General features: G+C 33.8%; 2 protein-coding genes and 2 long non-coding RNA genes across 4 annotated transcripts; all 4 read left to right on the top strand.

The window, feature by feature from the left end:
* Positions 1-974: 974 nt before the first annotated feature.
* On the top strand, positions 975-5,868 carry LOC144559236 (polyadenylate-binding protein-interacting protein 11-like). The gene is made up of 10 exons (XM_078308237.1): positions 975-1,562; positions 1,965-2,072; positions 2,532-2,576; positions 3,041-3,113; positions 3,638-3,750; positions 4,185-4,244; positions 4,329-4,376; positions 4,490-4,558; positions 4,993-5,054; positions 5,517-5,868. Exons 1-10 carry the CDS (start codon positions 1,272-1,274, stop codon positions 5,572-5,574), a joined length of 927 nt encoding a protein of 308 aa, XP_078164363.1. The 5' UTR covers positions 975-1,271; the 3' UTR covers positions 5,575-5,868.
* A 4,256-nt stretch (positions 5,869-10,124) lies between these two features.
* Positions 10,125-11,798, top strand: LOC144559669 (uncharacterized). The gene is made up of 2 exons (XR_013513200.1): positions 10,125-10,505; positions 10,981-11,798. It is a non-coding gene; the product is annotated as an uncharacterized LOC144559669 (long non-coding RNA).
* A 6,007-nt stretch (positions 11,799-17,805) lies between these two features.
* LOC144559843 (uncharacterized) lies at positions 17,806-19,926 on the top strand. The gene is made up of 3 exons (XR_013513271.1): positions 17,806-18,724; positions 18,886-19,243; positions 19,609-19,926. It is a non-coding gene; the product is annotated as an uncharacterized LOC144559843 (long non-coding RNA).
* Positions 19,927-21,408: 1,482 nt separating this feature from the next.
* On the top strand, positions 21,409-24,686 carry LOC144558983 (B3 domain-containing protein LOC_Os12g40090-like). Its single transcript, XM_078307870.1, has 4 exons — positions 21,409-21,542; positions 21,911-22,577; positions 22,706-22,869; positions 23,613-24,686. The coding sequence occupies exons 1-4, from the start codon at positions 21,498-21,500 to the stop codon at positions 23,862-23,864; spliced, it is 1,128 nt and encodes a 375-aa protein (XP_078163996.1). The 5' UTR covers positions 21,409-21,497; the 3' UTR covers positions 23,865-24,686.
* The last annotated feature ends 292 nt before the right edge of the window (positions 24,687-24,978 follow it).

Below are 24,978 nucleotides of genomic sequence, written 5' to 3'. Positions count from 1 at the left end.
AATCATAATACAAACTATAATTCATTAATTACAAGCAACATTTTATATAATTAGAAGAGATATTTGGTTTGTTAGAGTAATTTCATTACCAACTCGTGAATTATTAAGAGTGCATCACATCGTGAAGTGTTTATCGTGGTATGTTAAATTTGTAAATAGTTGACACTTAATCGTATCACAATTGACATTATCAAGATGACGTGATTGATATTTACAAATAACGTGACACATTAATTATTATTAGTGAACAAACTAGAGATCGAATTATTAACACGTTAGTGATTATTATTTAGTAAGAAAACATATTAATTAAAAGCTTATCATATTAGCAATACTCAAAAGATATACACGTGAAATAAGATATTCTAGTTATTATCCGATAACGTATATCTTGTTAAAAAGATATACATTACGTAAAATAAGATATACTAGTTGTTATCCGATAACGTATATTTTATAACGACAAAAATAACCTTAAAAATAAATAACTTATTTTTTTGTAACAACAAAAATGTTACAACAATATGCAACCTTTTACTAATCAAAGAGTATTAGTGTTCAAACAAACAACCATAGTAACAATATACATATATAATTCGCGAATAATTTGTGTTTTATATATTTTTTTTGATCTTTTTAAACATAACTTCGAATAAAATGCAAAAAAAAAAATTTATTCAGGAATAAAACGCAAATCACGAATTATTCACTAGAAAAAAGCGAAAAAAGCCAATTTTTTGGGTTTTTCTTTCTTTCTTTTTGTACCGAATAATTATCAAATTATACTCGAATAACAAACTTTTGACCCTGTCGAACCAAACCCGAACTATTTGTTTGTCAATATACAAACAAACAACAATAAAAATAATGTTGTAGTAGGCAACACAAATTGAAGCACTCCGGGAGGCACAGAAGATCTGAAAATGAATGGAGAGGTAGCGTCAGTCTTCACTAACCCATCTCTTTTCTTCTCTCCCCCATTCTTTCCACTCCTATTAACAACCTCCTTCCCTCTTAACGCCATTAAAACCCACAATAAGCAAAGGAATCAAAACCCCCCAACCCACCTCCTCTCTTTCTCTTTCTCTCTCTCTCTCTTCATTAACGCCATCAAAATCGGAACTTGGCCAACCGATACCATCACAAACCTTCGTTTTTCGGTTCTTCACCTCTCTCTCTCTGTTTCTCTCTACGACTCTACCCCATCCGATCACTTCCTTTTGCAAATTCCAAAACCACACACCATTTAGATAACAACAAACAAAGAATAAATGGCAGCTGTGGCGGATCAGAGGGATGTGAAGGAGTTGGTGGATTTGCTTTCCAAGCTCAATCCATCGGCCAAGGAATTCGTACCTTCTCCAAAGTACAGTCTGTCGGTGGTCCCTCCTGTCAGCGACTATGCCTGGGAACAGTGGTCCAGCGGCCAGCTCTCAGCCGATGCTCCAATTTTCATCGCTTCTCCTGATTATTTCGGTGGATTTTATCAGATTATCACTACTGGGAATTATAACAAGGATTCCAGTAGTGATGGATCGAGCAATGGCCAGCCCTTTCCTAGGGTAATTTGATTTCTTTATTTACGTTTCATTTGTAAATTTTGTTGTTAGGAGATTTAATTAGTATATTTTTTTGCATATATTTTTAACGATTTTATTTGGATCAAATGCAAATCTTATGAATTGTTGGCAATATCTGACTATTTAAGAACAGTGAGCTGTTTCCTTTGATAATTTTTCCTTTAATTTTTTATACATAGTTTTTTCCTTCTAGAAATACACAAGCATATACCTTTAGAACTGTAGCATATAGAATGGACCACAAAATAGCAACTGATTTTTCAGTTTTATACTTTTCCATTACTGGAAAAATAGGTAAAATTGTTCCTTTTTTTGTACAATTTGGACACAGATTTTATTAGATGTGGTAATTTCCTGATTTGGATACATTTTCTTGTTATTCAGAGGAGAGTTGGTTTTAGCCAGAGGCGCCGCATGAATGAGAGAACCAGAAAAGCGGACAGAGAAGATAGCATTCGACGAACTGTTTATGTCTCGGATATTGATCAGCATGTGAGATTTTGAAATAAATTAAACCTATACTTGTATTCAGGTTTAATGACTTCAATCTAGGCATATTATGCCATACTTGTAAATAACACCCTTCATTTCTTTATTTGCAAGTAACGTTACCCGTTTTTTGTTATTTACAAAAAACACTCGAACTTTGGAACCAAGACGTAGTTCAACGACGAATAATTAGTGGCCCAATGTGTTCATGTTAACTTGAAGAAATATTCTTTTCATAACTACTTTATATGAATCTCCTACGCTTGATTTCGGTTCAGCTCAAACATCAGCGAGAAAAAATTCTAACAGTTGGATGTTAGTTGGGATTGCATTGAATAGCGTTGAATTTGGTAACAGAAGTTTCCTTTTGGAGTTATTTGAACATACTGTAAAATATCGGCCATCTATTGCAAAAACTTTTCATTGTAAATTTGTTATTAATTTAGTTGGTGTTTTTGTTAGGTGACTGAGGAGAAGCTTGCTGAATTATTTTCTAACTGTGGACAAGTAAGTTACGAATGCTTCTTTATTTTTTCTAATTTTACACACATTCTTATAGATTCTGATTAGCAATTAACTGAACTAAAATTCTACTATCATGATAGTTGTGTTAAGCGGACAAGTAAATTAAAACATTGAAAAAAAGAAGATTCATTTTTCTCACTAAAGATGACTCATTCAAGTTTATTGGAAAATGCAACTTGACCTGGTTAGTTGCCAAAAATTGCTACAATGAGTTGTTGTATCTTGTATAAGAATATGCAAATTCACTTGCTATCTTAGTTCTTAATTACTTTTATGAAGTTGGCTTCTTATTAAATGACATGTGCAATTGACCAATTGCTTATTCATTTCGACTACTATCTGAAGAGTATTTTTAATTCTAGATTGTGCACCTTATAGAGCTGTCATATTATTCTGCCGAACATCTCTAATTTATAACAAATTCCTTTTTTTTTTACCGTTATAAGGTTGTAGATTGCCGGATATGTGGCGATCCCCATTCTGTCCTTCGCTTTGCATTTATTGAATTTTCTGATGAAGGTATTGGCCAGGTTTTTTGCATTCCAGCCTGTTTTTACTGACACTGACTGTTATCATATACCAGCTTGTTTTCCAAATTGTTTTTACCAGTATCACAACCAGGCACCCACCCTCAAAAAAAGAAGAAAAAACCAGAGATGCTCACAACAACTTGCAATTTATTAGTGGGCATTTTGCCCCCTGACCTTCTGAAAAAAAAAAGTGACGTGAATACTCAAAAGATCATTGCAAGTTGGTTGCCACGCCGCAATTTGATCATTAGTACTGATTTGGTACATTGCTACACTAGGCAGGTGCTGACATCCAATTTGAACCCTAACTAAGCCTTGATTAACCATCATTTCACAGATTCACCTAAAACCAATCGCTTGAATGAACAGTAAAACTGAAGAAATGAACAATTGGGTATCCTTGTCAAATTGGTATTATGCTACCTGACTTGACCTGTATGACAAGGCGCTATTCTCCTTGTGTCCTTTTGCTTGTTCTACTTTGCAACATTTTTTTGTTATTTTTCCTAATAGATGGTGCAAGAGCAGCATTGAATCTTGGTGGGACTGTTCTTGGTTTCTATCCTGTCAGAGTTCTGCCTTCCAAGACTGCGATACTGCCCGTCAATCCCAAGTTTCTCCCGAGGGTTAGTTCGGAAAATAAATAAAATATTAAATAACGAGTAAAACAAGAAACAGAAAGGGAAAATGATGAGTTTTCTTGTCATCATGTATCACAATACAAGCAGCTCAGTCAGCACAATTGAAGTTTATACATTAAACTAATACCAAATTAACTAACCTTTCAATAGTGCAGTACGGTCTATATGTTGAATAACCCAAGTTGGTCTCTATGTAACCTCAATTGATCTTGAGCTTAATCCCCTCAATTATGCAACTAAGCACCAAAAAAGCTCCCAGAGAAGGTCAAGCCGATCCTTACACCAGTCCACATATCACAGAGGCCGGTATACAGGTGTCTGGTATTCACTAGCATGTACTGAAAGCCAATATGGTATCCTATTAAAAAGTTAATTAGTTGGCATTTATTGTGGTTTTAAAAAACATTAAATATATACAGACAGAGGACGAGAAGGAGATGGTGGTGAGGACAGTGTATTGTACAAACATAGATAAGAAGGTACGAGCATCTTACCAATCTATATTATCCTTATTTAGAGCCACACTACGATATTATTTAAGATTTACATCTTTTGGTGTGAAGGTTACACAAACAGATGTAAAGGTTTTCTTTGAACAGCTTTGTGGTGAGGTCAGTTCAGCATTTTTTTTTTATATTTTCCTCTATAATTTTCATATTCTATTATAATTTCTACGGTGTCATTCTTCTTAAATGAACTTAGAGATTGAGTAACTGATCAACAGGTATCTCGATTGAGGCTTTTAGGTGATAATGTGCACAACACTCGCATTTCTTTTGTTGAGTTTGTTCAGGTAATTTCTATTTGGTAGCATTGGCAATATTTTATTTATGGGATTATGTTATAATGATAGCAAAGTTATTTGACAATCATGACAACCGACCAAAGGATTGCTAAAATGAAGTAAACTTACTCTTAGCATCTCTGTAGTTTTGATAGGTTGTGTGTTGTCATCCATCAAGAATTTTGAGAAACTCTGATGGTTTTGTTTTGTTTGATACTTGATTGCTGTCCAATTTTACTTTAGAACAGTACAATTTTACTTTTTTTTTTTTTTTTTTTTTTTTGTACAACTGTTTTGTTAGTTGCCAAGACTGTCAAATAAATATGGTTTTCAAAATCCCTTCCATCTATTTATTTAGTTAACCGAGTGTTCTAGGTGAAAAAAATATTTTCTTAGGAACTGTTCTTATCAGAGTGTAACAAGTTAATTTTATTCTTGCTAAGGCGGAAAGTGCAATAGCTGCCCTGAATTGCAGTGGAATGGTTTTGGGCTCCCTTCCTATCAGGTTAATTCCTTTGTTTTGCCTTTTTTTCATTTTTTTTATTTCACCCTGATAAATCTACCAGAGTCTATATTATCAAAGAACTTGAAAATATCAGGAAAACCTCAAGCAAAATTTAATCTTGCAAAATAGGAATTTATCTTCATGTCATTTAAAACTTAATTATTAGGTTAACTCTTGAAAAACTTGAAATATCTTTTGGCTTTTGCATCCTTGCATCCCCTTTTCATCAAATATGCTCAAACTATTCCTATATTGCTATTTTTCTCTCTACATAAATGCAAGAGAAAGCGGCAGTTCTGTATTATTTGAACAAATGTAAAACAGTGCTCAGTTCTATTTTTTGGCTACACATTATAACCTTTTGTTTTGAAGCCAATAATTATACTCCTGAGATTCTTTTGCTTCAGAGAAAATCATGGTTTCATCACTTCTTTCTGATTATGGTTCATGATATTTAATCAGGGTTAGTCCTTCGAAGACCCCGGTACGGCCACGCGTACCAAGAGCAACAAGTTACTAACACCTCGCTCGCGCAAGTACCTCTAATTATGCCTCTGCATGAAGTAGTGCTGTCATGAGCATTTTGATCTTATTTCTGCTTCTTTTATGCCCCTCTAAAAACTTTTGAGAAGGAACTGGTCAATTCAGAATCCTTGGCTAGCGGCTATCTTTTCTTGAGAAACAATCTGAGCCCAAACTTGTGTTAATTTTTGTGGCTTAGTTGAGAGCTAACAACAAATCTTGAATCCAATGGACAAGAACCATGTGAATCTATCTTGGCCAGAAGTAATAAATCAATTATTATTACATCTCATCTCATGTCATTTTTTTTCATTTTCCTTTTTGTTTTTTTCATTTTCTTTTGCAAATCTAATATGGCTTTGATCTCCCGTTCTTCCCAGCCTTCTGATTAATGGGTCTAGTGTTTGATTAATAGATCCGCACTGTTGATTAAATATTTTTCGTATCGGCTTTTGATGAGGGCATCAGATTCCTCTGTTCTCTTGGTCCAAAAGCTTGGCAGCTATTAAGAACACACCTTATTAGCCTGTCTGCTTAATGCTTATAAACTATGAATATTTTCTCTTTCAATAGTACGAGAAATCTCTTCTTATTATTATGATAGACAAAACAATTAATACTTATAAGACCCATCTTGAAACGCAGGGGATTTATATTTTGTTTTGTTCAGTACATTTTAGATTTTGATTAACCCGATAAATGAAATTTTAATATGATATAAAAGTTCAGTAAAATTAAAACCAATATATACATTATTTTCATGAGTTAGGCTAATATGACACTAGTGTTATATCAAACTAAATAACACCACATCTTAAACCCTTAGATCTGCTTTAAGATTCGTACTATTCGCTTTTACTGTTCAAGCACTTCATTTTGTACGAATCTTAAAGCAGATCTAAGAGTTTAAGATGTGGTGTTATTTAGTTTGATATAACACTAGTGTCATATTAGCCTAACTCTATTTTCATCTCAAAATGCTGATGAGCTCTGGTATCGAACAAGTATCCTCTCACGTATTGTAAAGTGGGGTTTACAACTTTACATTCCAGATTTACTTCAGCCGAGCCTAACTCAATCCGGTACATGTTGAAGATGTAGAGGTATCCTTTAAGATTCGTGCCAGGTTAAAAGATCGTTCCGAATCCACTAATTCTAATAGACTCTCTTTTACGGTACCGTCGGTTATCCGAAATCTCCGAGAGACCTCAACCGTTCTCTTCAGATTCTTCGAATTACATTTTATAGTAAAGAATGCTGAGATTTTTTCGCATTGAATGGGATAAAAAATTTGCACTTCAGATATGAAAATTAAGAGGTTTTACTGCTGCAAAATATCTTGTATGTTGTTGGATGACAAATTATTCCATCAAATTGAAGCACCATGTTCTCGAACAACATAGTTATCCAAAATAAAGGTTTACTTAATTTTCAAAATCACAATTAACTATATCGTTGTTATTCGATATAAAGTACAGATTTGAAAAGGTACTTCTGAAGATAGATCCTCTTTGAAATCCAATTTTTACTCTAATTGCTAAGAAAATATTTTTTATGTGTAAAGTTGTAAGTTTAAGAGCAAAGTTAGGGTGTGATGTGCTCACTAAGATAATTTGGTGAGCACAACTTCAAAAGTATATCGGATTGATTTCAAACTCTGAATCCAAACCGTTAAAATCCATGTATTTCATGAGTGATACATGTACATGCAAAATTTTAAAAGTTTTGAGTTTATTTACTACAAAGTCAAGTGGTTAAAGAAATGATAAAAATTGAATGTGTAAAACAACTTGTAAATTAACTTATAAAAGGTTCATTATTTTGACTGCTTGATTATGTGCTAAATGAATTCGAAACTTTAAAAAATTTACATGTACATGCATCACTCACGAAGTACATGGATTTCAACAGTTTGGATTAGTCATTCAAATTCAATCTGATAGCTTTTTGGAGGTATGCTCACCAACCTCTCTTGGTGAGCACATCACACTTTAGTTTTGCTCATATCCGACTAGAAGATTTTTCAAATATTTAAAGTTGAAAGGTTACATCTTCATTTTTATGTTCAAACTAAACCCTTTATCTGTTTTATGCAATATATGTTTCAGATTTTGACATTTCAAGCCGAAAATGACATGGCTCAAAAGATTTTGACATTTCGAGAGTGATTCTTTCTCCACTTTCTTCTTTCCTCCAATTTTGCATTATTTCTCGGGCCGAGTGGATGAGCCTGACCTTATTCTCAGCCCGGCCCAACCTGTCAATAAACCAAGATTCATTGTAGGTTATAATATACAAAGAAAAGCGCAGACGAGTGCCATGCGATCCGACGGATCATATAGCGATCATGTGTGCACCGAATCGTAAAGCAAAACAGAGGTTGGTTCACGGTGCAAGACAAAATATTACTCCCAATACTTTCATTTCTATGAAAATTGCAAAAAAAAAAAAAAATACAATTTTGATATACTTTTGAGAATTTTTGTATTCAAATATTGAAACAATTTACTTATGATTTTTTTATATATATTATTGATTTTTTCTAATATCTTATTATAAAATTCAAAAACATATAAATTGAATATAAATAATAGAGACATCTTATTATTAAGTTGTTTTCTATAAAAGTTAAAAAGTGATTTTTTACAAATTTTATTCTCTGCATAACAAATTATATATATTACCATCCATACAACTCAATAAATATTAAAATTAAGAAACAAGTAATATATGCATGATTAATCATGCAAAATATACCCCTCTCTCTCTTACAAAAGTTATTGTAAATTAATTTCTAACGAGGATTTGAAAAAGATCTCTTCACGGTAAACGTGTGTGCACAAATACAAGATCGGACCTAAAATTTTTTTTTTTTTTTAACGCGAATTTCGATCACTATGGATCACCATAAAAAAATAATCAGTTTTAAACATAATAAAAGGATTTGATTTTTTGATGGACTAAAAAATACACACTAAATAACCAGAGGATAAAAATAGGAGAGTGCTATTTTGAGGTCAACTATTATAATATTGAGAGCAGAGAGAAAATTTTCTCTATAAATACCTATTTTACCCTTCAAATCTTTCTCTCTCTAATACCTGTTTTATTAAATGAGAATGTTATTTATGGAAAAACTTAATAAAGGAAAAAAAATGGTTTTTCTCTCATATCTCCTTTCTCCTCCCTATCTGACAACAATTTGGGGCTCTTCAATTTACAAAATTGAATTTTTTTTTCGTACCCTGCATTTTAACAGTTATCAGTACCCACTAGAATAAAATTTGACAATTAGATCCTCCTTTTTTTCTTTTCTTTGGAATTTTTCTTGTATCTCATAGTTTTTCAATTTAATTAACTCTCCGGATGTGTGAATACGGGACTTGAATATTTTCCATGAAACACTCCGATATTATGTCGAGGAACTGATGCTTGACAAAATCATGCACAAAGTTTGTACCAAAATTTAAAAGATACTCAAACTATAAAATACAAATTGCTCATTGGTTTTATTCGCATCTGCCTTGTGTTAATTTAGAATTGATTAAATTTGAGATACATTTGTCAGTATAGAGCTCCCTTTTAATTTCACCATATAACTCAAATCACTAAACAAATAATAAATTAAAAGTAACTGAACAGTAAATTAAAAAGAAAATAAAATATCAACATGTTTTTAAAATGTGCCAACTGTTATATTTCGAAACTTTAAAACGTGATTTAACTTCTAAACTAATATTTACACTAAATAATTTTTTTTAACTAAGCTAATAAACCATCATAATCATCAGATTAAGTTAAAAACGAATTTAAAACGTCAAATATAAACGGATTACGAGAAGTACATATATTAAGGTTTAAAAATATAAATAAAATAAAAATAATTGTTAATGTACGATTAGTAGTATACCAAGGTTATAATTTTATTATTTGGAACTATAAGGATTTGATACTAATTATTCTATTTAAGAATTATGTACCTATAAATATATATATATATATATATATATATGAGTTAGGCTGGGGTGCTATGGATAGCATAGTGGCCTCCCGTGCTACGGCTCAATATTCAAGTTTTCAAAATCCAAACGGTCGATCCGAACCGTTCATTGTTTAATCTATATTGAAATGTGCTTGGAGACCAAATTTTACATTTTTTGGAATTTTTTTGCTATTTATTAAGATGGTTTCAAAATCGCTGTTTTTATTAAAATTCTGCACCACTGGAAAACAGCGATTTCAAGCCATCTTAATAAATAGCAAAAAAATTCCAAAAAATGTAAAATTTGGTCTCCAAGCACATTTCAATATGGATTAAACAATGAACGGTTCGGATCGACCGTTTGGATTTTGAAAACTTGAATATTGAGCCGTAGCACGGGAGGCCACTATGCTATCTATAGCACCCCAGCCTAACTCTGTATATATATAGAGTATGGCTAATTTGCTGCCGGCAGCATTTTAGCAAACTGCTGCCAGATCTGTGAACCGTCTGATTTGGTTTTAGATTTACGCTTGATGATTACTTCAGTTTGCGGAAATAAGAACTTAACGGAGTCCGTCAATGCTTCAGCGAATTAAACAAATAAAGTCCCGTCTCCTCTCTATCGTATTTTGAAATCCCGACTTTCTCTCTAGTTTAAAGAAAAAGGAATCCCTCCTGCTCGAGCCGCTCTCCCCCTCCGCCAAGCCCTCTCCAAACTTTTCCTCTGCGGCCGCCCTCTCAGTCGCGTTTGTGATATCTCTGGACGCGTCACGCTGCGTTTCAGCAATTTGAGCATGTGGGTGGAAACCCTAGCCGTTGTCAGTCGAAGAAAGGTACTGTTCTCTTCCATGTCAGCCCCTCTGTCTCCGCCGCGACGCACTACTCTGCGTTTCAACGATTCGAGTATGTGAGCGGAAACCCTAGCCGTTGTCGGCCGAAGAAAGGTACTGCTTGCTCCCCTCCCTCTCTCCCTTCCCTTGCTCAAACTTCGAGTTTGCAAATTTAAGTTTAAATATTATTTTTGTGAACTGTTTCTCTCTCACCGATTCTGTCAATTTTTTTGTTGTATGCCCCTATCAAATATTTAAATGTGAGGATTCAACTGCTTTGAAACTGTTTTTCCCAATCATTTTTCCACATGGGAAAATAATTATAATTAAAAATTGAAATTCAAATCATAAACTAAATAAGTGGTACCAGCTAAATTACTATATGTTTTAATTAATCCTCTTAATAATTAGTTCATCCGTGGCTATAAATCATAGTTGAGACTTCCTAATAATTTATAAAAGCAATTCTATATTTCCGTGGCTATAAATCTGGTATATCTATATTGTACTTGATATTTATTTTGGATTTTAATTCTTTCTTTCTCTTTGTTTCTCTGAATTTAAAAATATTAACTTTTATTTTCTGTAGATGGTTGTCAGCTGAGCCTAGATGAAATAAAAGAAGAGCCTTCCTTCACATTCTGTTCAAATCCTAGAGAAGTTAAAGTGGACTTTTATGACACAGGAGGTATATTTACCATAAAAAATACCAGCACCGGTATGGTAAAAAGCGAACGGCCCACCATTTTTTTAGGTGTTGCTTTGACTGGTACCAATTTTATAGTACAGGTACACAACTTAGATGTTTCTTTCACTGGTACCAATTTTACAGTACATGTACACAATTTCTTTAGGTGTTGCTTTTGTTACTATTTAAACAATTGATCAATTTCACAGTTCGTGTAGCTTGCAAATGCTGAGTGGTAAGTACATATATAGGCACTTCAAAGAAAATTAAAGTAGCCTTCTTCAATTTCCATTTACTCTTTTGGCTTTTATGCGATTGTAATTTCTCTTCTTAATTTTATGACAAGTACCATTTTATTTTCTCCACTATAGACACACACAGAGAGAGCGGCAGAGAGAGAGAGAGAGAGAAAGAGACTTAGCTGGATGGTATCAGCGGTACTGGCACAAGAATTATCACAGAAGGTGGTATGTGGCTCAAGTATTGGTAAGCTACTGGTGTTGTAGGATCCGGATGAGGTGTTAAAGGAGAAGATGCATTGGTTTGCTAATTTTTGTTTAGAGATCAAATTGTTGTAATTTCTTTGTAATTAAGTTTTTGGATGTAATTTTTGTTCTCTCAACCTATGTTTGCTGGGTTGGGAAGTAATATAATTTTTGTGTTTTGATGAACAGTGATAATTTTATATTGGAATTACATTGCTTTTTTTTAGTAATCCATTGTCAATGGATCCCAATCTATTTTAATTTAGGATTGCTTTTTAGTATCCTTTGAAATATTTCTTACATAGGTATCCATTGTTTGTTGCTATATTGATTGACTATACTTAGTTGCTTAAATTCATACTTCCTGTGTTACTTGGGTCTGTTAATTTGCATGATTCTATTACTTGGTATCTAGCAATGATTGTCTTGAGTATGGAATTTTATTGTAAAAGTTTTATTTGTTTTGTTAATGGCTGCATGTATAATATAGCTTTTGTCATAGAAAAATAATGTTATGGGATTGTTTGAAACTGTCATTTCTATGGCTATACCAAGTATGCTTATATCATGAACTTGATGCTCTCAAACAAGTATTATCAATGAGAAACAAACACAACAAATACAGTGCATCAATGAGAAACAAACACAACAAATACGAATGAAGCTAAAATAACATAAACATCAAGTTCAAAGCTTTGCAAATTACATCAAGCAAACATATCCATAATCCATAAACATCAAGTTCAATTAGCAAAACAACAAGTTTGTTAACTTGAAATATTCCTTCTATAACTATACCAAAAATACCATTTCTATAACTATACCAAAAATACCCTTTCTATAACTATACCAAAAATACCATTGGTCTGTGAATATGGATTTTGGCTTCCTACCACCCATCGCTTGCAACCATGTGGTGAATAACCAACAAAAAGTTGTCTTCTTCTCATCTCTAATTAGGGCACAACCGAAGAATATCGATTGTCGGTGATGGTTAACACCAATGAAATGTCCCATGGGCATACTATACTTGTTGGTTTGGTAGGTTGTATCGAACACAACAACATCACCGAACTCTTGATATGCCCTTCTCGATCGACCATCTACCCATAATATGTTTCTGACAGCTTTATCCTCATCCGGCTCTATAAATCTTACATGGGGTTGTACCCACTGCAACTAAAATCTTACATGAAATTAATATTTTTCTAAGGGAGAGTATTTACTACTTATTAGGTTTCCAAATTTTATTTTGAAGGGCAGGAGCAGAATTTATTCATGAATTGTGTCACTGGCATGACAACATGGAAGGATCTCCAACGAAAAACAATGTCTGTGCTGGTTGACAACAAGATGTAAAGATAACTTTCCAAAGTAGATCAACACAATCTATCTTTCCAAATTAGATTAACAAAGATATCTCTATGTACCAGCTAATGTTGCTATTTCTTCATATTTAACCGTACTAGGTAGTTCTAAATTTATGAATGTAGAGCTCTTTCTGAAAGTTAAAATGTAAAGATTCTCTTTGTAATTTCCAAATGAGCAGGCCTAATTTGCGTAGTTTCTGAAAAAAAGAAAGATTGTTCTTACAAATACTTGAGATCAGACAGCTGTGAAATTATGGGGCTCCACCAGTAAAATTGGTTCCTCTCAAGATTTCTGCATTTGTAGTTGATGTTTAATTTTAAGAAAGAAGAGAGAGTTAATTTAAGGGAGAATTTTATGAGGACTTACAGGTCAACGACATTTGGAGGAAGCTGACGTCCATTGAGACCAAGTCCTGATAAAACACTGATTTTTTTTAAAAAGGTAGAAATTAAAAAGTGAATGACAATTAATTTGGTATTAATTAATTAGATGCGCATTTGATTTGAGTAATGTTAAGTACTGGAATAAAAAATCAGAAGCAAGCAAGAATTTTTTAATAATTTTCAATAACAATCGGTAATCGCAACTCAGTTTTCATTAATAATTCTAAGAATTGGGCAAGAATTTTTTTCAGTAACTAATAGTCTATGCAATATAAGAATTTTTCAGTAACTAATAGTCCAGGGCATTAAGAATTCTAAGAATTGGAGAAAGAGAGAGACTCACGAATTACTGATGTCGTCAGGTGCTGCAAGCTCGAGATCGACAGGGGTGAGTCGGAAAGATCCTCTGGAATTCTTGCTACCTGACCAAACCCTAGCTAACGACAGCTGGGTGGAGCGGGAACCCCCAGCGAGAAGAGAGCAGGAACCAACGGCTCGAGCGACAGATAGATTTCTTCTGACTCGTCGACGGAGAGGGAGGTAGTCGAGCAAATCGGGCAGAGAAGGGTTCAACACCGGTGATTTCTCGCATTTTGCGCAAGGGGTAGTCGAGCGGGTATTCAAAATAGAGATGATAGGGAGAGTGTAGAGAGACGGGAGGTAGACGGGAAGTTATTCTTTACCCATCGCTCCGTTATTCTTAGTTCATCAAGCGTGAATCTAAACCAAATCGGATGGTTAAAAGGTCTGGCAGCACTTTGTTAAAATACTGCTGGCAGCAAATTAGCCATACTATATATATATATATATATATATATAGAGTTAGGCTGAGGTGCTATGGATAGCATAGTGGCCTCCCGTGCTACGGCTTAATATTTAAGTTTTCAAAATCCAAACGGTCGATCCAAACCGTTCATCTTATTCTCCATATTAATATATGCTTGGAGACCAAATTTTATAATTTTCTGAATTTTTTTACTATTTATTAATTCACTTTGAAAATCGCTAATCCAACGGTTTTACTGTTTTGTGCAGCCACCGTTGGATCAACAATTTTGTAAAATACTTAATAAATAGTAAAAAAATTCAGAAAAATGTAAAATTTTGTCTCCAAGCAGATATTAATATGGAGAATAAGATGAACGGTTCGGATCGACCGTTTGGATTTTGAAAACTCGAATATTGAGCCGTAGCATAGAGGCCTCTATGCTATCCATAGCACCCCAGCCTAACTCATATATATATATATATATATATATATATGAGGTGGGCTACGGTGAGTTGCGAAGTAAAACGCGTTTCTACTTCACGCCGTATTTTTATTTTGAAAGTTCAAACAAACAATCTGAACCGTTAGATATTTAATCCATATTGAAATGTGATTGGAGACCAAATTTTACATTTTTTGAAATTTTTTTACTATTTATTAAGCATTTTTGAAAATTGCTGTTTTGCTGTGAACAGTAAAAAACAGTAAAATTTTCTGGACCATCAGATCAGCGACTTTAAAAATTGCTTAATAAATAGTAAAAAAATTCCAAAAAATGTAAAATTTGGTCTCCAAGCACATTTCAATATGAAGAACAAGATGAACGGTTCGGATCGACGTTTTGAACTTTAAAATCGCAAAATATGAGCGTGAAGTAAAATAGTCGCTTTACTTCGCAACTCACCGTAGCCCACCTCATATATATATATATAGAGAGAGATGGGCTACGGTGAGTTGCGAAGTAAAATGTGTTTCTACTCCATGCCATATTTTCATTTTGAAAGTCCAAACGACCGATCCGAACCGTTAGCTGTTTAATCCATATTGAAATGTGCTTGGAGACCAAATTTTACATTTTTTGAAATTTTTTTACTATTTATTAAGCATTTTTGAAAATTACTGTTTTGCTGTGAACAATAAAAGACATTAAAATTTTCTGGACCATCAGATCAGCGACTTTCAAAATTGCTTAATAAATAGTAAAAAAATTTCAAAAAATGTAAAATTTGGTCTCCAAGCACATTTCAATATGGAGAACAAGATGAACGGTTCGGATCGACGTTTTGAACTTTAAAATCACAATATATGAGCGTGAAGTAAAATAGTCGCTTTACTTCGCAACTCACCGTAGCCCATCTCATATATATATATATAGGATGAGGAGAGATCAAGTTACAACAATTTTTGAGTTACAACAAGCATTTTTTACATTTTCAAACTCCAAATCGTTAGATGTGATCTCTACAATAAAATGTGCTTGGAGACCAAATTTTACATTTTTTGGAATTTTTTTACTATTTATTAAGATGGGTACAAAAACTAGTCAAATTCAAACCATTGAATTTTGTACCCATCTTAATAAATAGTAAAAAAATTCCAAAAAATATAAAATTTGGTCTCCAAGCACATTTTATTGTAGAGATCACATCTAACGGTTTGGATTGACGATTTGAAGTTTGAAAATGTAGAAAATGCTTGTTGTAACTTGATCCCTCCTCGTATAGGATATATATATATATATATATATAGAGAGAGAGAGAGAGAGAGAGAGAGAGAGAGAGTAAGGCTTGGGTGTTATGGATAGCATAGAGGGTTACAGTGCTACAACTTAATATTCAAGTTTTCAAAATCTTAATGGTCGATCCGAACCGTTCATCTTGTTCTCCATATTAATATGTGTTTGGAGACCAAATTTTATATTTTTTGGAAATTTTTTACTATTTTTTTAGCTAGGTAGAAAATCTCTTGATCTAAAATTTTTTGCACCATTCAGATATTTGATTTTCTACCTATCTAAAAAAATAGTAAAATTTTTTCAAAAAATGTAAAATTTGGTCTCTAAACACATATTAATACGGAGAACAAGATAAACGGTTCGGATCGACAGTTAGAATTTTGAAAACTCGAATATTGAGCCGTAGCACCGTAGCTCTCTATGCTATCCATAGCACCCAAGCCTTACTCTATATATATATATATATATAGAGAGAGAGAGAGAGAGAGAGAGAGAGTAATATGAGATGGGCTACGGTGAGTCATGAAGTAAAATGAGTTGGTGCTCCATGCACTATATTTTTATTTTGAAAATCCAAATGATCGATCCAAACCGCTCAACATAATCTCCATATTGAAATGTGCTTGGAGACCAAATTTTACATTTTTTGGAAATCTTTTTACTATTTATTAAGCAATTTTGAAAATCGCTGATCCGATTGTCCAGAATTTTTTACTGTTCACAGCAAAACAACAATTTTCAATGTAAACAGCAAAAATTTGGTCATTGGCACTGCAAAAATTTTATTTCCAAAAAATGTAAAATTTGGTCTCCTAGCACATTTTAATATGGAGATCACATCTAACGGTTTGGATTGATCATTTGGACTTTAAAAATTCAAAAACGACTTGGTTGCACGGGAGGCTAGGAACAATCGATTGTTTATTAGCCTACCTCTCTCTCTCTCTCTCTCTCTCTATATATATATATATATATGAGTAGGGTTAAAATGCCCCATTGTTTTTTGCCCCAACCATGCCCCATCTCTATATCTTCATTTACAAAGTTCAAATAGTCGATCCGAACCGTTCATCTTGTTCTACATATTAAAATGTGCTTAGAGACCAAATTTTATATTTTTTGGAATTTTTTTACTGTTTTTTTAGATAGGTACAAAATCACTACATCTGGACCATCCAAAAACGGTGATTTTGTACCTATCTAAAAAAATAGTAAAAAAATTCCAAAAAATATAAAATTTGGTCTCTAAGCACATTTTAATATGTAGAACAAGATGAACGGCTCGGATCAACTATTTGAACTTTGTAAACGAAGATATAGAGATGGGGCATGGTTGGGGCAAAAAACAATGGGGCATTTTAACCCTACTCTATATATATATGAGTTGGGCTAAAATGAGCCATGGCTCATTTCGCGTTGGTGAGCCATGACTCATTTTAGCTATTTTAAAAATTCAAACAACCGATCCGAACCGTTCATCTTGTTCTCCATATTGAAATGTGCTTCGAGACCAAATTTTATATTTTTTGGAATTTTTTTACTATTTATTAAGCATTTTTTAAAATTGCTCATCCGATGGTCCAGAAAATTTTACTGTTTTTTACTGTTTACAGCAAAACAGCAAACTTTAAAAATACTTAATAAATAGTAAAAAATTTTTAAAAAATGTAAAATTTGGTCTCCAAGCACATTTCAACATGGAGATCACATCTAACTGTTCGAATCGGTCGTTTGGACTTTCAAAATAAAAATACAGCGTGGAGTACAAACGCTTGGTGAGCGATAGCTCACCCAAGTCAACCTCTCTCTATTTATATATATATATGTCAATCATTATCAAATTAGAAAAAAAAACCCATTTTTGAATAGTCGTATGAGTATGACTATTAAAATATTACGGGCCGTCGATTTTTGAATATTTACACAGTAATTCAGAATTCCGGTTTTGAATGTCACAGTAACTTGACATGCGTAATTGAGGATCCCAATGCAGAGCGTATCATCGGAAATGTCTTCATGGAGAAAAAATAATCAGAGGTGGCAACAAGGTGGGTCACATTGATGACGTGGTGGTGGCCAAGACGGCATGTGGGCTTCACCTCGGCCAACACACGGTGAAGCACCTCGTTGACCATGCCAATGATACCGGCTGCTATGGTGTCGTACTTGCCTGCGCACCTGAGCTTCGGGAGTTCTCTGAGATGTGTGCGTTTTGAGGATAAAATTTGCAAATATCAATCTACTTTTGATCATTGGCACCGCTAGTTTCTTCTATTTTTTTTAAGATTAGTTTGCTAGATGCATATCATCAACAATGTTTTTTTTTTTTTTTTTTTTTCCTAAATTGAAAACATCACACAAAGTAAGGCACAGTATGCTGATGCAAAATATTATAATATCTGGTCGGACTGTATTTGAAGTTCTCTTTTATATGACGTTCCGCCAAGCTTTTTCTGATTTTTATTTAAAATTCTTTGGGGTATACCGTGCGCATAATTTAGCTATTGAGGTGTTATTTGTGTATGAGAAAAGGTTTTAGTCCACAAGGTTTTGTCCACGGTTTGTCCACACTTTTAATCAGATCAGTTTTAAACTGTCATTAACAAACAACGGTCCCCACTGATTAACGACCACATTCGATCCCCACCTTTAAAAGCTTCCTTCCCCGTTTTCTATTTCCTTTTTTCTCTTCTCTTTTCAAATCAGATCTAAATCTCTCTGCAATTTTATGGTGACGGTCGATTTTCTATTTCTCTTCGCTCTTTCCTTTTTTCCTTCGTGATTTCTTTCCTTTTATGAGACGACCTCCTTTTCTGTACAATAACTGACGGAAGACTTAGGCGTGGGTTCAATTGAACTTTTAAAAGCAATTTTCATCATCTCCTAAAGAAAAGTTATTGAAGTAAGTTATTTATTGATATATTTAACTTCTGTTTCTTCTATTGAACTTTGATTTGAATACAATTTGAATCCACGACAGTGAAAAACAATTTGAGCAAGTTATTTACTGATCTATTTAAGTTTAATTATTTCTATTGATTTGAATTGATAATCCCGGCCAAGACAGTAGTGACGGTCGCGACGACAGCAACGGCCGCGAAGGTCGAGACGGCAGCACGGCAGTGACGGCCGCAACGGCTGCGACGGCCCTTTCTCGCCTGATCCAGAAGAGAACTTCTCGCTTCAAGAGAGGCTAACGCAATACCTCGATGTAGTTGAAGCGGGTTTAGTTAGAGAGATTGCATTGAGATCTGATCAGATTGTGGAGGCGTGTGGAAGGATCAGGGCTCTGACAGAAGATCTGGTGGGGTATGCTTGTCAGGTGCAAGAATTGAGTGATACAAGGGGCAATATGGTTGCCCTTTAGCAAAAACTCACTGTTATTCTCTGCGTCAGCAAGGAGCTCTCTCACCTAAAACTGGTAAACTGATTTACTTGACTCAATATTCAGTAATTTTTGCATAAGTTACAGTTTTGAATTAGGAATTTTATAAGATTGGCGCAAGTCAGTTTTACATGATATATATTGTTATTTTTTAAATGTTATACATATCATTTTATGTTACAAATGGGTTTGGTTTACGGTATAGGTGACAAATTTTACAGTATACAAGTAATGTTTTGATATGCACTTTGTATTATTTGTTATGATATGTGTATGTTACATTTCATATTAAGTAATTTACAGTATATAAGATATACAAATACAGTGTTATGAGTACATTTTGATGTACATCATTATATTTTTTTTTTATGTCTAACATTCTTTAGTATTGATTTTTACAGTTTTGCCCCAATGGCTTTTGATCTAAATGAAGATTTGGCAAGTGACAATTCAAGCATGAATAGTGTTGCAGAAATTAGGGTTGTAGAAATCGATTTAAATGCTGAACCCGATATTGTGGGAGATGTACGAATTGAAGAATCAGCAGAGTCAAACATTGTGGTGAACAGATTTTGTGTGTGGTGAACAGATTTTGTTTGTGGTGAACATATTTTTGTTGAACAGATGATGCATGGATGTATGTAGATTTAGAAATTTTACAGTATACATGGTATTATTTTATGGTTTATATTTTGAAATTTTACAGTACACATGATTCTTTGCAGGTTGTAGTTTAAGCTGAAATGTAGCATTTTTTACATTTTATCTTACAGTATACATGGTATTATTTTATGCTTTAGATTTAGAAATTTTACAGTATACAAGATTCAATTGAAAATTTACAGTATTATTTGAAAATTTTACAGTATAAAAGATTCAATTTTACAGTATACAAGATTCAATTGAAAATTTTACAGTATACAAGATTCAATTTTACAGTATACAAGATTCAATCGAAAATTTTACTGTATACAAGATTCAATTTTACAGTATAAAAGATTCAATTTTACAGTATACAAGATTCAACCCAGTGCAGACGCTAATAACTAACTCTAACTGCCAATAACCGCTAATAACTAACTCTAACTGCCAATAACTTCCTATAACGGTAATTTCTGAAAGTACAGTCTGAAAGTACATTTCTTTTCTCATTGCAATTTTTTTTCTAACTATCATGTGACCACTTCAAATAGTTGCTAGATGTTTTGTGATTAACTGATATATTTTATGTGATATATTGTATAATTATACAACATGTAGAAGTAATTTTACAGTATTCTTGCAAGTCAAAGCTGTGGACAAATGGTGGACAAAAGGCTATGGACAATTAGACGCTTCCTTTGTGTATTATAAGCAAATGCAAATATGAGAAATACTGAGAATACTTTTGCAATTAGATACAAGAAAAATTTGGGACGTCGGATTTTTCCTCTAGGAAGGGAGGAATTACTTTCCTTTATTAATTTCTTTCATTAATTAGATACATTCTTTTATTAACTTCTTTCATTAATTAGATACAAAAGTGTGAAAGGGTAACATAGGTATTTAGAGAAAAAAGTTGTCTTAAGCTCTCAAAATTACAATAATTGTGCTGAATATAGCGTTGCCCTAAAAATATAGATCAATATTCTTACGCCCCAGCTCGACGTAACTGCCATATTTAAACAAGCTTTCTATATTTCATTTATTTCCATATTTTCATCTCAAAAATGGATTTCCGGAAAGAGATGACGGGATTTTACATGCACAGCGTCGTGTGTTCTTTCTTCATCTTTTCTTCGGTTAATGTCAAATTTTACTAATACAATGTTTTAATTACTTGGACATTACAAGAATTGTATGGACATTTTTTTCTTTACAAATTTCTAGGGTTTCTCAACAAATTGAAACTCATGAAATTCTTGTTATTCTGTACGTACCGCACTTTTGTGAGTCCTTCATTGCTTCCTCATCAAATTTTATTCATAAATGCTGATTGATTCTTTTTATTCACTGCTTCCATAAATGCTGGCACCGAAGTGTCATTTTCGGGCCGTCCGATCTGATGGATCATATAGCAATCATTCAACACCGAATCGTCAAGCAAATCGGACGGTTCGGAACGACCGATTTACGCTCTACTTCCTATACTAAGGCGGTTGCAATGTAATTTCAGCGAGCTTTCTATATTTACCCTTGCTAATTTCAGCGAGGTTTCTATATGGTAATTTCCGCGATCTTTCTATATTTTCATCTCCTTTCATCTCCTTCTATATTTTCATCTCTCCATCTATAGACATATTTCTCAAAAATGGATTTCCGGAAAGAGATGACGGGTTTTTACATGCACAGCGTCGTATGTTCTTTCTTCATCTTTCTTCGGTTAATGTCGAATTTTACCAAACTTGCAGTGTGATGTGAATTCTTTCATCTCATTGCTTCTTATATATCCGTTTTCTCCTTTTTTCATCTTAAAATTTACATAGTTATTTTTGTTCCTTGACTCATACTTTTCTTGCCAAAAGCTTCCTTTTGTATTGCAACTTATAAAACAATGTTGTAATTACATGGACATTCCAAGAATTGGACAGGAAATATTTTTTTTTTACAAATTTCTAGGGTTTCTCTCATGAAATTCTTGTTACTCTGTACCGCACTGTCGTGAGTCTTTCATTGCTTCCTCAAGTTTTATATATTCTCATTTCTTCTTTACATACTGTACAGTGTTTGCCAGAAAAAGTCACGAAGCGCTTCGATGATTTAGTTGGTGAAAATCTCGAGTTCCAATGCCCAAGTGGTGATGTATGGCACGTTGGGCTTATCAGGTCGGGTGACAAACTTGTTCTTCAGCCCGGCTGGAGTAATTTTGTTAGTTCTAATAATGTATCACAGAATGATATTTTGCTTTTCAAATTGATGAGCGGATCCACATTTAAAGTGCGCATCTTAAACTCAATTGGGCATGAGAAGAATGGTAGTTTAGGAGGAGGAGCAAATGCCGTTTTTATTGAAAAAGCAGTTGATATCAAAGTCGAAGAAGGCAGCATGATCCAATCTTCTTCCAAGATCAAAAGAGTTACAAGGGGATATAATACAAGTACCGAGAAGAGTAGGTCCAATCCTTGTCCCAGAAAGCGGTCACCATGCCAAAATCAGAGTTCCCTTCCTGTGAAGAAGAGGCTTAAATTGGACGGCCAGCGTTTCCTTTGCCAAGAAGAAAAAGAAGTGTGCGAGGAAGATGAATTTGATGAAAGCGAGGTTGAAGAAGAAACATTAGAAGAAGCACGAAGGACCGCTTTACTGGTGATGGAGCATCAAGCTCTCCTTCGGAGAAAAATGGGATTGCTGAAAAATGATGACCCAAGTAAAACGAAGACTCAGAAACATTCCAGTAAGGCCTTTTCCATTCTCTTTCCATTTTTAACAATTTAGTATATTTTGTCCATTTTGAAATATTTTCACTAATTTTGAATGTCTCTAGTGCTTTGAATACTAATGTTTGAAACTACAAAACCGTAGATTCTGACGTGCCTGTCGGTTATGCCTATGCCCCGCAAAACTGGCGAGCCATGAGTGCCAAACAAAAGACAAGAGCTAACTTTTTGGCACTTAAAATTCAAACTGGGAATCCAATCTTTTTGCATGCTCTGCAACAATCCTGTCTCACCAAAAAATCTTGCGTAGTAAGTTTATTTTTTTATTTTATAAATCTTATCATATGACAAAATAAATTGGTCTTCAAAGAGAAACCGTTGCCTGAAATCTAGCTCGCGTAAATTTTCAGACTCTTAGATTGAATAGAGACTTTCTGCATTTTTAATCTAGTATTTTGATGAATTTCTCATTATAAAAGGTCTCTTCTTGTAAATTTCTATAACCTGTTACAAAATGATCCCTGCCCAAGGACTGTTTTCTAAACAAAATAATTTTCTGTCGCAGTTCAGTACCTAAGCCTTGTCAGAACTGAAATTTTGCATAACAGACCCTGTCATTACCAGAATTCATCTAGAGCAGTAAAGAATGCTGGAAATTAACAGCAAAGACCCTTAAATGATTCAGAATTGCTCTGGAACTGTACAAAAACTTGTGAACTTATAAAACATACCCTAAAAAGTATCAGAATTTAATCAAAATGCTGAAATTTGCAGAAAACAACCTTCATTGTACCAGCTATATCAAATTATGTTTTTGAGCATTGTAGAGAGCCTTGACATCCTTTGACTTGAAGTGTTTATCGGAGTTGATGTCCTTGGTGTACATTAACCTTTAGTTCTTATTTTATGACTTGATGCCTCAATTTACCTCTGACTAGATATCCCCTAGAAATGACATCTATATGTATCCTGAATTGCAATTGATATTATTAGTTTACATAGCAAATCAGCTCTAACATAGATTTCTTTTCACTGTACCATTTTCAAAACAGGCTGTACCAAAAGACTTCTCTGCTAAGCATCTCCCTAAAGGAAACCAAACATTTGTGCTTCATCGGCCAGAGAAAGAAAACACCTGGTCTGTTAGGTACTACTTCAGGAAGACCCACCAATCAATTGAAGGAAGCTCGTGGTTGAAGTTCGTGCAAGAAAATAATTTGCGAGAAGGGGACATCTGCATGTTTGAGCTTGTTAATTCTGCTCATCAAATTGCATTCCGTGTGCATGTCGCTCAAGCAACTTGAGGGTAGCTTGGGCACTCAATAAATGAGCGCAGGCGACAGATTCTTCAATTGTTGGTTTTTTGTTAACATATGCTCCCGTATAAATACAGAACTTCCGTTATAAATTTCTACAATCTGATGTATATTTTGTTCTGTTTATTTACTATTTTACGTTTTCATTTTTGGATTGTGTGCCGTTGGACAAATGGTTTAGTGTGAAAATTGATTATGGCTGTTAGGCACGTGCCAAAAGATTTTGTTTCCTTAATTGGTTCTGCCTATAGTTTGTAAATTAAAACAACAATATTTGGAAGAGGAATGGCAGGGAGCTGACCACACTAATACACCATGCATGTTAAAGCCCCACATCTCCTTCTGAAAATCCATCTTCCTTTGCAACCACTTTTTAATTTTCCATGGTTTTGGTTTGGCAAGGGCAGATCGAACAAATGATGTAATATGTGAAGGGCATACATACCCATTGATTGTACTGATTTCTGATATTGAAATAACTCACATAACTATCCCAACAGTGCATTGGGTTTTTTTGGGCTATCTACTGCTACTGGTACGATCCATTTGCATTTGCATTCCTGTTTTTTTGGCTCTCGAGTGATACTGGTATGGTTTGGCGTTGCACTGGTTTCCTGGTTTTTGTCTGGTTATTCTGGCTGTCTATTGATATTGGAGTGATTTCATGTGTTTCCATTGGCTCTATAGTGATAATGGTACTGGTGGTACCGTCTCTCTGGTGATATTGGTCCTGTCGTGAGCTTGGGTGCTACTTTGGGTAAATTATTGTCTCTTGGGTATTTTGGCTTTTGATGCTATGGATACAGGTGCTCTAGGTGTTTCTTATGTTTGCTTTTCTTAGTAGTTTGTTGGTAAATTACTTGCTCTTTTGTTTGTAAATTACTTACTCTTATATAATAGGTATCACATACTAATGGAGTTGTCATAATTTGGGAGGCTATGTGGAATTCCGGGGTAATTTCAAAAACTGTGATTTTCTATCTATATTAAAAAAATATTAAAAATAAAAAAATATATATATAAAATTTAGTCCGCAAGTACATATTCATATCACGTTGAACGGTTCGACCTTTAGAATTTGTAAACAAAAAATATTGATCCG

Source organism: Carex rostrata, chromosome 9 (genome assembly GCF_964058835.1).
Source record: "Carex rostrata chromosome 9, lpCarRost1.2, whole genome shotgun sequence".
Taxonomy (NCBI): Eukaryota; Viridiplantae; Streptophyta; class Magnoliopsida; order Poales; family Cyperaceae; genus Carex; species Carex rostrata.
This window is presented reverse-complemented; position numbering and strand designations above follow the sequence as displayed.

What these genes read in the sequence shown, in the direction of transcription:
- LOC144559236 (XM_078308237.1), top strand. Translation starts at nt 1,272, where the DNA reads ATGGCAGCTGTGGCGGATCAGAGGGATGTGAAGGAGTTGGTGGATTTG. An exon ending in TATTTTCTAACTGTGGACAA is followed by an intron (nt 2,577 to 3,040) that starts GTAAGTTACGAA and finishes TACCGTTATAAG; the next exon opens with GTTGTAGATTGCCGGATATG. An exon ending in TATTGAATTTTCTGATGAAG is followed by an intron (nt 3,114 to 3,637) that starts GTATTGGCCAGG and finishes TTTTCCTAATAG; the next exon opens with ATGGTGCAAGAGCAGCATTG.
- LOC144558983 (XM_078307870.1), top strand. Translation starts at nt 21,498, where the DNA reads ATGGATTTCCGGAAAGAGATGACGGGTTTTTACATGCACAGCGTC. An exon ending in GAAGACTCAGAAACATTCCA is followed by an intron (nt 22,578 to 22,705) that starts GTAAGGCCTTTT and finishes ACAAAACCGTAG; the next exon opens with ATTCTGACGTGCCTGTCGGT. An exon ending in TCACCAAAAAATCTTGCGTA is followed by an intron (nt 22,870 to 23,612) that starts GTAAGTTTATTT and finishes TTTTCAAAACAG; the next exon opens with GCTGTACCAAAAGACTTCTC.